The sequence below is a fragment of the Phyllostomus discolor genome, chromosome X (genome assembly GCF_004126475.2).
Source record: "Phyllostomus discolor isolate MPI-MPIP mPhyDis1 chromosome X, mPhyDis1.pri.v3, whole genome shotgun sequence".
In the NCBI taxonomy this organism is placed as follows: domain Eukaryota; kingdom Metazoa; phylum Chordata; class Mammalia; order Chiroptera; family Phyllostomidae; genus Phyllostomus; species Phyllostomus discolor.
This window is the reverse complement of record NC_050198.1, coordinates 101,754,652-101,768,510: the sequence shown is the minus strand read 5'-3', so window position 1 is coordinate 101,768,510 and position 13,859 is coordinate 101,754,652. Positions and strand designations below refer to the sequence as shown.

Below are 13,859 nucleotides of genomic sequence, written 5' to 3'. Positions count from 1 at the left end.
AAACAAGTATGTTTAACCATTTCCAATGAAAAGAAGCATCTCTACTTAAAGAAGCTTTTGCGATTTGGACAAGAAATTTTAATTTTAAATTATGTTATGGGAAACTAAGCATTATATTTTATCCAAGAAGCATTTTACTAAAATCACTTAAATTTAACGATCAAAATTCTATACTGATACCCTGGCTGGTGTGGCTCAATGGATGAGTGCTGGCCTGCTAACCAAAGGGTCACTGGTTCGATTCCCAGTCAGGGCATATGCCTGGGTCGTGGGCCAGGTCCCCAGTAGGGGGTGTGCAAGATGCAACCACAGATTGATGTTTCTCTCTCTTCCTTCCTCCCTTCCCTTCTCTAAAAACAAATAAATAAAATCTTTTGAAAAAAAATTCTGTACTCATATTTTTTACTTTCGTTAGAACAGAATCAAACCATGTCATTTATAATGCTATTAGATTATAAAATGATCATGTTTCAATTTTAAGGCAAAACTATTCCTTTTTTAGACTAATTCATAATCTTGATTTACTTAACAGTGATTCCTCAAGTGAATATTCTGATTGGACAGCAGATGCTGGAATAAATTTGCAACCTCCAAAAAGACAAACCAGACAGGCAACACGGAAAATATGCAGCAGCTCTGAAGAGGAGAATTTGAAATCACTAGAAGAAAGGCAAAAGAAGCCTAAACAGACTAGAAAGAAGGTTTGTTAGTTTACAGGTTGTTTTTACCTTAGATACTTGAATATTTAACATAAACATTTGACTTTTCTCTAAAGAAAACATTCTATCTGAGAAACTAAGTAAGGAAAATTATTCTAAATGAGTTTAAAATGGATAGAATATTTGAAAATTTTCTGTTATTAAATGTAGAGGCCAGAATATCTTCATTGTTATTTTGTTATTAAATTAAAACATTCACAATTGTTTGTTGAAATGTATAATAGAGTTTTAAATAATAAGCCATTATAGTATAACAGTCTTATTCTTGGCATGTCACCAGTCACTCTTTCTATACATTTTCGACTTGTGAAATGAACAGTTATGTAAATATGTGTTGAGCCCTTCAGTTTTTTCTGTTTTTATTTCATCCCAATAATGGTTTCTTTTTTCCACTATAATTTCATTTGAATGATGTAAAGACTTAATCCACATAGTTCTTTAAATATTAATTTAAAATATCATGTATACATTTTGTAGCCTATTCCTTTAATAGACAGAATCAGCTTTTGATTGTCACCATTTTATTGGTAAAATGTTAGTGTGACTTGTATTTGAATTCATGTGGTATTCTAGAGACATGAAGAGTAAAATTTGTGGTTTTTAGATAGTATATAGTCTTATTGTGTTCTGTCAGACAAAATTGAGCAATATGTTAAGAACTCTTTTATTGGTATACAAATTGTGCATAATTAATGGTAAAGCAAAATGTTTTAAAATAGTATATTTTAGGTTTAAGTATAACCTGCTGTTTTTAATATTCTCTACTTGTTAATTTTTATACTATTGTTCCTATATTTATTTTTTATATATTTGTGAATTATATTTTAGAAAGGAGGACTGGTTTCTATGGCAGGGGAGCCCAATGAAGAATGGTTTGCCCCTCAGTGGATTTTGGATACTATTCCACGACGATCCCCATTTGTCCCACAAATGGGAGATGAGGTACTTGTTTACCACTTTTAACTGTTTTCTCTTAGAACCTTAAGAACACTCACTTTCCTTAGTTATAGTACATTTATATTCTCAGTTCTATTATAGTTATGTGCACACTGTCCTAGCAGCTCTGCTCAATTATGTATTTCTTATGGACAGTGACTGAATCTCAAATGTGTGTCCTTTGTGGGACCTGGCATAGAGCCTTCAGTATAATGGATGCTCTGTGAACATTAAGATAAATTGATTGGCTTGTGAAGTCATGAAAATAATTGTCTTTATTTTTATCTTAATTGCCACTTAGTAGAATTAAGTGGTAATGTGAGTCATAATTCAAATTCTAATGTTGGTCTTTTTTTTAATAAGAAAAAGAAGAAGTCCATGCTGTACCTGATAGAAAATATACTAGAGAATAATTACTCCCCTTGAGGGGTAGGGGAGTATCATTTCACAAACAAGGCGTTCCTACCAAGCCTGTGATTGAATAATCTAGCCATACTTCTGATTTGGTCATTCAAAAATTGAGTTAAAAATTCTATGTGGTGAAAATTTTTATTTTTCATTTTCTTACAAAAATAATGGTAGCATTGTAATATGTGAGCTCTAGTTGGTTTGTATAGTCTGATATAGTGACATCAGTTTTGAGTGATTAATGCTTACACACAGTTTTCAATTTAAGACTAATTAAGAGGAATGTAATATCATTGTAATAAAACAAGAAACAGCCCTGCCTGGTATGGCTCAGTGAATTGAGTGGATTCTCAGTGAGGGCACATGCCCGGGTTGTAGTCCAGGTCCCCAGTTGAGGGCACGCGAGAGGTAGCCACACATTGATGTTTCTCTTCCCCCCTTCTTCTCTTTCTGCAAATAAATAAATAAAATCATTTTTTAAAAAAAGACCCAGATTTTTTTAGAAAGAATTTTTTAATTTGTTGGTCATCTCTGGATTGGTCTGTCCAGAAAGTATCTAGCCATGTTACATGAAAAATAGAGGCACATATTGAAGAAGATACAAGAAACACACAGTGCACATGCTCACTCAGTGGCATCTACCACCCCTACTGACTCGTACAGTGAAGTCATCATTGTTCACACATGCACATTCCAGTCCACTCCCCTTGGCTGCCAGGTTACATTGATGTTGTGTAAACTGTTCTCATTACATTAACAGTCGCTGGACTTTTCCTGGGCAGACCTCAAGTTGTCTATTGAAATGTTGATGATTAGAATGTTAATTACAATTGGAAATATAGTGCTTTTAAATATGAGTAATTTTTAACATAGATGTTTTAAAGTAAAATAAGGGTTTGTGTATATTTGTCATAGTCTGTTTCTTCAGAAATTTGTGAAGCTGCTGGGGGAAAGTGGCTGTGTGTACAGTGTTTTTATTGTGTGGTACTTAGTGCGGGGCTACGTGGGCATAGTACTGAATGGACATCATTTGAAGGTGACTAGTACAATTATTGTACAAAGTTTTCAAAATTAACAATTGTAAACAGAAGAGGATATTTGTAGGAATGTGTATTAGGAGGTATAGACTTGTTAAACAGGATACTGCTGTTTACTACCTCATGTTTTCTGTTTCAGCTTATCTATTTTAGGCAAGGACATGAAGCTTATGTTCGGGCTGTAAGGAAATCAAAAATATACAGCGTTAATTTACAAAAACAGCCATGGAATAAAATGGATCTCAGGGTAAGTTTGCCAAATTCATTAGCTGTGCAATTGAAGTAGCTTTGCAATTAAGTTACTTGCCTGTAGGCTTTTTTTTCCATTTCATGCATATCTCACTGTTGCTTGTGTGTCCAAGATAAGGTAATTACCATACTCTTATGCAGCTGAGTGATATGGGCCATATTTTATATTTCCTGAAATTTGTATGCCACCTTCAAGCTTTAGGTCTTCCGGTGTATAACATTCTTTAATCGCAGCAAAGCAGTAGTTCCCGGGTGTGGGTATTTTTCTCAAAAGCTTTGTACATTCTGGAGGCTCTAAACTCTGACTATGTTGTGCAGACCACAAACACCCTGGAAGTAAGTGCTTTAGGATATAGTAAATATCACAAATGACAAGACCCTCAGAACTTTGTGGTACTGTATGGATTATTTCTTTTGATATAATACCTATGTAGCTACACTGTATTAACTAAAATAGATATGTATATTTTTAGGGAAGGATTTTTCTGCCTATACATAAGTGTTCATTCATTCATACATATATGTATAGAAGCAGACCTAGGGATACATACACTATCATTTCTATGTAGGTTTACATGCATGTGTCTTGTTCTTTTAAGGTATGTTTTATAACTTGGAAAACAAGAGACTAAAGGGCAATTTTACAATGGTTTTTCAGATAAATGAAGGGTTATTGTGTGAGGGTGCTTAGTAAGAAGGATAAAGAGAGAATGTGTACATTTAGTGCAATAAACATTTAAACACTTGCAAAAAATTGTGTTAAGGTTATGAGATGTTAAAGTATCTTACCAAGTAACCTTTATATAATCATCTTCTGGGAGGCAAGGATGCTACCACCTATTCTGAATCAGGTGAAGGTTCAGTTCCTTGTGTGTTTGGTTGTTTTACAATCAGGGAGATAAATAAAACATGATCTCTTATTTTAAATTCTAACCCTGTGGTTCTAGGAAATGATAGGGGTCAGCATGTGTGGTGCAAAAGCCTCAGCTTTGGAATAAGACCTGAGTTTCAGTCCTAGCTCTTGTTATTTAATAGTGTCGAACAAATCACTGTACCCATGATGCTTAGTTTTGTCATCTGTTAAGGGTGCCTAATAATCAATCTATAAGGGTGATGCTGTAAAATATTGTAAGTGCTCAAAAATGTATGTCCTTTCCCCAAACATACCCATATGTGTCCACCTGCATTACATACTACATTTCTGCTAGTGGGGTGCCTCTCAACCAGGTGGAGCGTGAGTCCCCTGGGGAGTTTTTAAAGCTATATCTCTGACTGAGCTGTACCCCAGACCTACTGAATCCTACTCTGGAGGAGTAGGGATTTGAAACATGAACTTTAAAGTTTCCCAAGGGCATTCTACTCCTTATCCTTGGTTTCGAGCCCTTCACTAAACTCCATCCTGTCACTAAGGGTCAACTGTCATGTCTTATCACCAAGTGCCTAGTTAGTATTTGGTGATTATTCAGGTAATTTTTAAATTGTTCCAATAATAATCAAATCAAATGTAAATGTTAGACATTTCTATTGAAAGTAATAGTTTATTGGTCTTCTCATAAATAGGAACAAGAGTTTGTTAAGATTGTAGGAATCAAATATGAGGTTGGACCACCTACACTATGCTGCTTGAAGCTTGCATTTCTGGACCCTATTTCCGGCAAAATGACTGGAGAGTCTTTTTCCATTAAGTGAGTAGCTCTGTGTGTGTTTGTGTGTGTATTAATTCCTATTTTGTATTCTGCAGAGTACGAGACTTGATGAGAGAGAAAACACTATAGCACTGTAGGCTTTAGAGTTTTAAAGGCTAAGATTTAATGTTCAATTCTTGTTTCTTTTTATTTAACAGCCATATATATAGCTGTTAATATGTGAGTATATAGCAAATATATATTTTAACATGTGTGTATATAGCAAAGGTACATTTTAATATTTTGCTTAATGGCCCCACTTTAAACATACATCCCTGGATAGTTAGTAACATATACTATTATATCTGTATATTGATTCAGGGGTGCTTTATTTTCTGTACAGGTATCATGACATGCCAGATGTCATTGACTTCCTTGTGCTACATCAGTTTTATAATGAAGCCAAAGAAAGGAACTGGCAGATTGGTAAGTATGAATTCTTACTTAATGACAATAACAGTTGAGGTAGAGTAAATAACTTTTTAATTCCACTTTAACAGAAAGAAACTATAACATGTAGCTGGAAAACCTGTTAGCCAAATTAGAAAAATTAAGTTGAATTTTTTTTTCTCAGTTAGGTTTAGGTGATTTACTGAACACTGTGTGTGTCATATAACCTCTAAACCTTGTGTGAATATCTAATGTATTAGAATACGAACCTGAATTAAAAAGAAAAGCATGAAATGTCAGTTGTCCTAAAATAGAGTCGTGATATTTGGGCTCTTAAATAGACCATTACTGATTGCGGTTTTCTTTTCTTTTTCTCTTCCCCCCACCATAGCACGCATTCACTCTCTCTCTCTCTCTCTCTCTCTCTCTCTCTCTCTCTCTCTCTCTCTCTCTCTCTCTCTCTCATTCTCTCTCACTCACTCTCACTTGAGTCTCTCTTTCTCTTCCCCCTTCTCCCCTTTCTCTCCGTCAACCTCTTTTATCTCTTACCTTTCCTCTTTTCTCCCTCTCTTCCCCTCTCCCACTCCCTTCCTTCCCCCTCATTAGCTGTTTGATCTTGGGCAAGTTTTTAACCTTCTCTTGTGCCTCACTTTCAGTATCTTTACAATGGAACTCACATGAGACCACACCTATAAGGTCGATATGAGCAATAAATTAATTAATATATAGAAAGCACTTAAAATAGTACCTTACATAGAGTAAACACTATGTAAATGTTTGCCATTAATACTTTTAAGTTAACCCTTTCTGTTTTTGGAAGAAACATTTTTGTCCACAATCATTTGGTTTTGTAATGCTAAAGCCATTTAGAACAGAAAAGTAGTCTGAAGTGATTTTTAAGGGCAAAAAGCAAAAAGAAGAAACAACTGTAGTAACAGGTATAATATAAGAAGTAGTAGAAACAAAATTTAAAAATAAGTAAAAGAAAGAAGTAGTATGCCTAGTGCTGATTTCGAGTAATTAATCGAAGTTAATTTATATGCGGTAGCATTTATATTTAAAAATTATATGGACACATGTGATTTATTTCAGAAAGAGAACTAGTACCTGGAAGTTAAATTCTTGAAGAGGGTAAAATGGAAATTTCACTTGTCTGGAAAACTTGAACACTGCTAGTTACAATACTACTACTGTATTCAACAAAAAGTAGTACTTTAGAGTGGGAACAGAGCTATTATTCTCAAGAGCACCCTTGTAACAATTTCTAAAAACATTACAGGTGATAGATTCCGCAGTATAATAGATGATGCCTGGTGGTTTGGGACTGTGGAGAGTCAGCAGCCTTTTCAACCAGAGTATCCTGATAGTTCTTTCCAGTGTTACAGTGTTCAGTAAGTACCGTTATGGTCTGTTATGCCTGATAGAATACTGAACTTCTGCATGGACTTTCTATAAAACCCTACCAGGGATATTTTCATCTGACTTCTGGTACAAGACCTAAAACTGTAAGGAAGTAATCTAGCACCTATACAGAAGGAATTTGATCCAATATGCTAAAACAGGTAAATGTCACTGCTAAAACAAAGCAGGAATTGAAGACTTACCTCTACCTCCCTGATGCTTGTATTTTCTCGTAATTCTATTTTAGACAAGAACTACAACTGTTATTTCATAAAGCATATTGAAATTAATTCAGTGTTTCAAGAAATTGTTACAGCTGGAATCTAGCAATGAATATTAGTATGTAGTCTTTTATTTAATGGTGTGAAATATAGGCAGAAGTGACTGTATTATGTTTGGATGTGGTATTTGCCTACAACATTTACTTTAATTCTTCACGAAATGCCAGAGTTATAATATTACTAATTAATGAAGCTTTCTAGTCAAGAATGATGACAAATGTTTCTTCTATGACTATTGACTTTTAGTCTCCATATTGCAGAACAAAAGGGAATAATAAAAATTTGGAGATGATGTAATGGTTGAATCACTTTTTCAGCCTGAAAGGAGTTTTCCAAAGAGATCTTTTTACTCTATACCATGGCTTAACATTGAATATGTCATTGATTGATAATTTAAAAAGCCAAGTAAAAGTAAGAATAAGCTTATTGCTCTCTAAGTTTCATATTGGTAGACTATATTTTCTCTACGAGAGGTTTATTATCTGTATGTCAGCAAGTTGTACTTTAAGTAAACCTGTATTGCCTTTTTCTAGATTTCATCCTCAAGAAGTCACACAAATGATGCTAATATGTAAAAGTAATTACCTTGTGAATTTGATTTGTATCTTGTTATTTTTTAATAGCTGGGACAATAATGAGAGAGAAAAGATGAGCCCCTGGGATATGGAGCCAATTCCGGAAGGAAGTAAATATGCTTTTAAAAATGAATTATAATTCTTCTAAAAGAAGAATGTCACAGCATGATATTGGAAACTGATCATTTCCGGTTTCTTCTCTCATACATAGCTGCCTTTCCAGATGAAGTTGGTGCTGGTGTTCCTGTGTCCCAAGAGGAATTGACTGCTTTGCTCTACAAACCCCAGGAAGGGGAGTGGGGTGCTCATTCCAGAGATGAGGAATGTGAACGGGTTATTCAGGGCATCAACCACCTTCTTTCCCTCGGTATGGTTAACGTGAAAGAATATTGGGAGGATGGGAGGGAGCAAGGAAAGCCAGCAGAGTTTTACATCCTGCAAAAGGAAATGCATTTTTTCACTATATACTTGTACATCAAGAGACACGGTGATTGTAGTTTTATATGCTTGGCCAAAGTAATGACTGATCAACTTTTTCAGTACTCTAGCAGCTTATAATAGTGAAGGCAGGTAAAAGGTGTCATTTATCTTCTTGAGTCATTTTGGCTCTCTAGCTGGTTTGGCTCATGAGCCTGAGTTTGGTTTCTTTGGTAAAGACAATGCGTAAGTAATGTATTTTACTAACATAACTAGCTATATTTTCTAAAACATATCACTTGAGATATTTGGCATTTATCCAGAAAATACACACATTTAAAGTTAAACACATTTCTCATTATGTGACTTGAACCACTGTATCATGTGAGTCTTAGATGTTATGTCTAAAGAAATAAAAAGAATAACAACATAACAGTATTGGTCTAGTATTTTGCATAATTGAGTCATCATTTTATTGCCCCCCTTCTTGTTTATATGAGTTTTATTTGTTACTGTGAAATGCTCATGTTCTTTATCACTACCTTTCTTAATTTTGTTGCTGTCGTAGATTTTGCCAGCCCTTTTGCTGTTCCCGTGGATCTCAGTGCCTATCCCTTGTATTGTACTGTAGTTGCATATCCAACTGACCTCAACACCATCAGGCGAAGACTTGAAAATCGCTTTTACAGGTCTGTTAGTTCTAGCATTTACAATAAAGTGTATAGCTTTATGTCTTTTGCTTTTCTGTTTGCATAGTGATACACTGAGATCTTTGTTTTCGTAGCTGAAATATTCAGAAAGAGCCACTTCAAAATTTCTTGTAAAAACTTGGGGTGCTCATTTCCCTTTATTCAGTCGATTTTTCTTTCTTCCAGGGTAGGAAGGGGTATGAAGGGAATGACGTACGGGGAGGAAATTACGAGTAATACAAATCACGTGTGAAATAAAAACTAGTTCACTTTAGTTTATTACAGGCAGATTAAGTCGTTGTGGGTTCATCATAATTAAGGTGCTGCAGAGACGCCGAGCATGTTTAAATGCCCTGTTGGGGAATTAAGCGGCAGTTAATTAGACTTAATTACCAACCCTGAAATGTATATAGAAACAGAGCCAGGTTATTTTTTCCCCTTGATTTTAGTTGGGAGCAGAGTGACTGGGAAAGCGGTGGAGGGCCGTGGCACAGCTCTCACCCCAGAGCCCGCTGTGTCCTGACCACAGTTATTCCATGAGCTGGTTTTAATCAGTGGGCATATTTTATAACATTATCTGTAATTTCATTCAGTAATGTATGAGTATGTCAGAAGAGAAACTAGATAAAAACCTGTCCTTTTCTCTAACTTGTTTTTTTTCTTGCTATTCTTAATATCTCTGTCCCCCTGAAAACTAAACATCTTTTTCACTTTATCTAAATAGTTTGTCAAATCACTATTTACCCATAATGTCCTGAGTCAGTTCTTTTCCAAGTTTTAATATGCAGACCAGTAGTTCTAATTTCTTGCCTGTGCTTCAAGTACTGTTAACTGCATACCTTTATTAGCTCACATCTGTCACACACATAATGGTTACATGCATGTATTAGAACACATTTGACATTAAGTGCCTACTTGTTCTCTTGTATATTGAATACTGTATACTTCTAGAATAAAAGAAGGTATTTTGTCTTTTTAAATATTACACTTTACTTTCAGTATTATTTTGTATTACTTTCAGGTATATCAAAAGGTATTTTTTATTTCACAGGAGAATATCAGCATTAATGTGGGAGGTACGCTACATTGAACATAATGCCAGGACTTTCAATGAGCCAGACAGTCCTATAGTCAAAGCAGCCAAAATTGTAACTGATGTCTTACTTCGGTTTATTGGGTAAGAAACAGTTTTATCTTCCCTAGGAACTGACTTCAGATTTTGCATAATTTATTGAAATGTATTTTGACTTATTATATTTCATAGGGACCAGAGCTGTACTGATATACTGGATACTTACCATAAAGTGAAAGCAGAAGAACTAAACAGCAGTGATGCAGAGGAGGTAAGAATTACAGCATGATTAGTAGGCATGTACTCCTTTTCTGTTATTTGAAGTACAGTAAATACCACATGTAGGTGTGATAAGCAGTTAAGCTAATTTTATAAAGCTGGCTGAACACCTACATCTTTTTATTTTCATTTTACTTTTATTTTTAACTTTATTTTTATTGTTTGCACTATTACCAATGTCCTCATTTTCCTACCCTTTGCCCACCTTCCCCCCCACCACTCCACCCTCACCCTGCCTTCCCTCTGGCCATCCACAACACTGTTGTCTGTGGCTGCAGGTCGTGCATATGTGTTCTGTGCCTGATCCCTTGAACTTCGTTCATCTAGTTCCACCTCCACCCCTCCTCTCTGAAATTTGTCAATGTGTTCCATGTTTCTATGCCTCTGTTTGTATTTTGTTAGTTTATTTTGTTGATTAGACTCCACATATCAGTGAGATCATATGGCCTTTGCCTTTCTCTGACTGGCTTATTTCACTGAGCATAGCAATCACCAGGTCCATTGACACTATTACAAAGGGTAAGATTTCCTTCTTTTTTAAAGCTGTGTAGTATACCATTGTGTAAATGTACCACAACTTTTTTAATCCACTCATCTACTGATGGGCACTTAGGGTGTTGCCATATCTTGACTATTGTAAATAATGCTTCTATGAACATACGAGTGCATATGTTCTTTCAAATTGAAGTTCCGTGGTTCTTGGGTATAGTCCCAGAAGTGAGACCACTGGGTTAAGAGACAGTTCCATGTTTAGTTTTTTGAGGAAACTCCATACTCCTTTCCACAGTGGCTGCACCAGTCTGCATTCCCACCAACAATGCAAAAAAAGGGTTTGCTTTTCTTCCCATCCTCCCCAGCAGTTGTTTGTAGATTTATTGGTGATGGGCATTCTGACAGGTGTGAGGTGATATCCCACAGTGGTTTTAATTTCCATCTCTCTCATGATAATGATGTTGAGCATCTTTTCATAGACCTAGTGACCATGACCATTTGGATGTCGTCTTTGGAAAAAATGTCTATTAAGTTCCTCTACTCACTTTTAATGGATTTTTGTTTGCTTTTGAGTTACATGAGTTTTAAAGCCTTTATCACATATGTGGTTTGCAAATATGTTCTCCCTTTTAATAGATGGCCTTTAATTTTGATGACAGTTTCCTTTGCTGTGCAGAAAAGCTTTTTAGTTTGATGTAGACCAACTTGTTTGTTTTTGCTTTGGTTTGCTTGCTTTGCTTTTGTTGCCTTTCAGTTTTTGTCAAATACTTTAAATTATTTCTAAGACCTTTGTCAAGGAGCTTATCCCATGTGCTTTCTGGAGTTTTATATTTTTATGTCTTACATCCAAGTTTTCATTTATTTTTTTTAAATATTTTATATTATTTATTTTTTAGAGAGGGAAGGGAGGGAGATAGAGAGAGAAACATCAATGTGCGGTTGCTGGGGGTTATGGCCTGCAACCCAGGAATGTACCCTGGCTGGGAATCGAACCTGGGACACTTTGGTTCCCAGCCCGCGCTCAATCCACTGAGCTATGCCAGCCAGGGCATTTATTTTGAGATGAGTTTTATGTACCGTGTAATATAGGGGTCCAGTTTCATGTTTTTTGCATGTGGGTATCTAATTTTTTTCAGGATAATTTATTTGAACAGTCTCTTTTCCCCTCATTATATATTCTTGTCTTCTTTGTTGTAAATGAATTCACTATACATGCATGAATTTATTTCTGTGCTCTCTATTTTGTTCCATTGATCTATGTGTCTTTTTCTTTTGCCAGTACCAGACTGTTTTGATTATTATAGCTTTTCTAGTATCATTTGAAATCAGGAAGTATGATGCATACATCTTTTTTTTTTTCTGTGGCAAGATTGCTTTGGCTATTAGAAGTCTTTTGTTGTCCCATATGAATTTTTGAAGTGTTTTGATTTTTTTTTGCTATGTTTGTGAAAAATACCATTTTAATTGATCAGAGTTTCATTGGATCTGTAGTTTGCTTTAGGCAGTATTGGCATTTTAACAATATTAATTTGTATAACTCATCAATATAAAGCATCTTTCAATGTACTTGCATTTTCTTTGATTAGTGTCTTATACTTTTCTGTGTGCAGCTCTCTGGTTCAGTTTATTTCAAGTTTTTTAAAAAATTCATTTTAGTGCAATTTAAATGGGATTGCTTTCTTACTTTCTCTGTTAGTGTGTAGAAACCCAACTTGTCTTTGTATAATTTTGTGTCTTGCAGCTTTACTGACTTTCTTTATTAGTGCTAACAGTTTCTTGGAACTTGTCTTTAGGGTTTCTATATGTAATATCATGTCATCTGCTAATAGAGACAGTTCTACTTTTTCCTTTCTGATTTCAATGTCTTTTGCTTTTCTTGCCTAATTGCTTTAGCTAGGACTGCCACTACCATATTAAATAAAAGTAGCTAGAGTGTGCATCCTTATCCTGTGTCTGGTCTTAGGGTATAAAAGCTTTCAGCTTTTTGCTAATGACCATGATGTTAGCTGTGGGCTTGTCATATATGGCTTCCGTGTTGATGTATGTTTCCTCCTCTAAACCTAGTTTGTTGCGAGTTTCTATCAAGACGATATGATCTCCTCAGAGTAGCATTCCTCGGGTTATAAGAGAAAATTAAAGTAAAATTTAATTCAATAACTTTATTCATTAGAAAAGGGTACCAATAGCTCATGAGCTCCCTTTCTTCTTCCTAGGCATCACCTATGTGTTTGGGAATAGTGGTGTGTGGGCCTTGCCTCTGTGTACTACACAACTAAATCTTAGATTTTAATGCACATTCATATTTTTCCTATAGAAAAGAAATATATTTCTTGACATATCAAACGATGAATCATGAGTAGTTCATGGTTATAGTATATACATTTATTATGTCGCATAGAGTAAGTTTTATTTAGGTACAGTTCAGACACCAAGCACTATACTTTTTTTCCTTATTTCCTGTTCTGATTTAAAGACAAACCCCGTTTACTCATATTCCCCCAGTATGTTTCCCAGCTTGTATACAGCACATAGTCAGTATTTGGAGTGAGTCTCCTTCCAACCTATTTCTGCCTGCTCCGGTGAGGGAGTTAATTGTGATTATACTTGCCATTTTAGTTGTAAATGTTTATCTAATTTATAAGAGTTTGACTGTAGTTTATTCCCTTTTAATTTTAGGATACAGAAATGGTTGATTTAGATTCAGACGGCCCTGGTACTTCATCTGGAAGAAGGGTGAGTGAGTAAATGATGAAAATTTTCAGAGTTCTTGTGTCAGAGATCCCTAAAACCTACTCCATATGTTTGAAAAGTTTCTAGAGAGACTCACAGTATGCAATGTATGTAGTTGTTACTCATTGCTGAGTTTTATTGCAGTAAGGATACATAGCTGGATCACAGGGGAAAAGACACAAGGCAAAGTCTGGAAGAATCCATGTGCAGACTTTTTCATGCTCTCTCCCTCCATTGAAGGGCCACACGGAGCATACTCTTCCCCCAGCAATGAAAGTGGAACAACATGTGTGTGATTAGAGACTCAATCCCTAAAGAATTTATTGGGAGATGGTTATGTAGACACCATCTGACTAGCACATGCCAAGATTCCAGGCTGCCAGAAAGCAGGAAAGTGCAGGAAAAGCATCAACACAGATCATGGTATTTGTAAAAACTATGTAGATAGAGTAGACCACCTTTATTATTTTAGAAACACTTCAAGTGGCAGATGCCCTGC

General features: G+C 35.4%; 1 protein-coding gene across 1 annotated transcript in view; it reads left to right on the top strand.

Annotated features, from left to right (window-relative positions):
- BRWD3 (bromodomain and WD repeat domain containing 3) overlaps positions 1–13,859 on the top strand; it is a 99,530-nt gene that overhangs the window by 65,708 nt on the left and 19,963 nt on the right. Inside the window, exons 23-34 of the mRNA XM_028522604.2 lie at positions 533–701; positions 1,548–1,661; positions 3,240–3,347; positions 4,910–5,034; positions 5,378–5,460; positions 6,704–6,815; positions 7,730–7,791; positions 7,893–8,048; positions 8,667–8,787; positions 9,839–9,964; positions 10,052–10,130; positions 13,307–13,363. Coding sequence (XP_028378405.1) covers positions 533–701; positions 1,548–1,661; positions 3,240–3,347; positions 4,910–5,034; positions 5,378–5,460; positions 6,704–6,815; positions 7,730–7,791; positions 7,893–8,048; positions 8,667–8,787; positions 9,839–9,964; positions 10,052–10,130; positions 13,307–13,363 — 1,312 coding nt within the window. The remainder of the gene's footprint in view (positions 1–532; positions 702–1,547; positions 1,662–3,239; positions 3,348–4,909; positions 5,035–5,377; positions 5,461–6,703; positions 6,816–7,729; positions 7,792–7,892; positions 8,049–8,666; positions 8,788–9,838; positions 9,965–10,051; positions 10,131–13,306; positions 13,364–13,859) is intronic.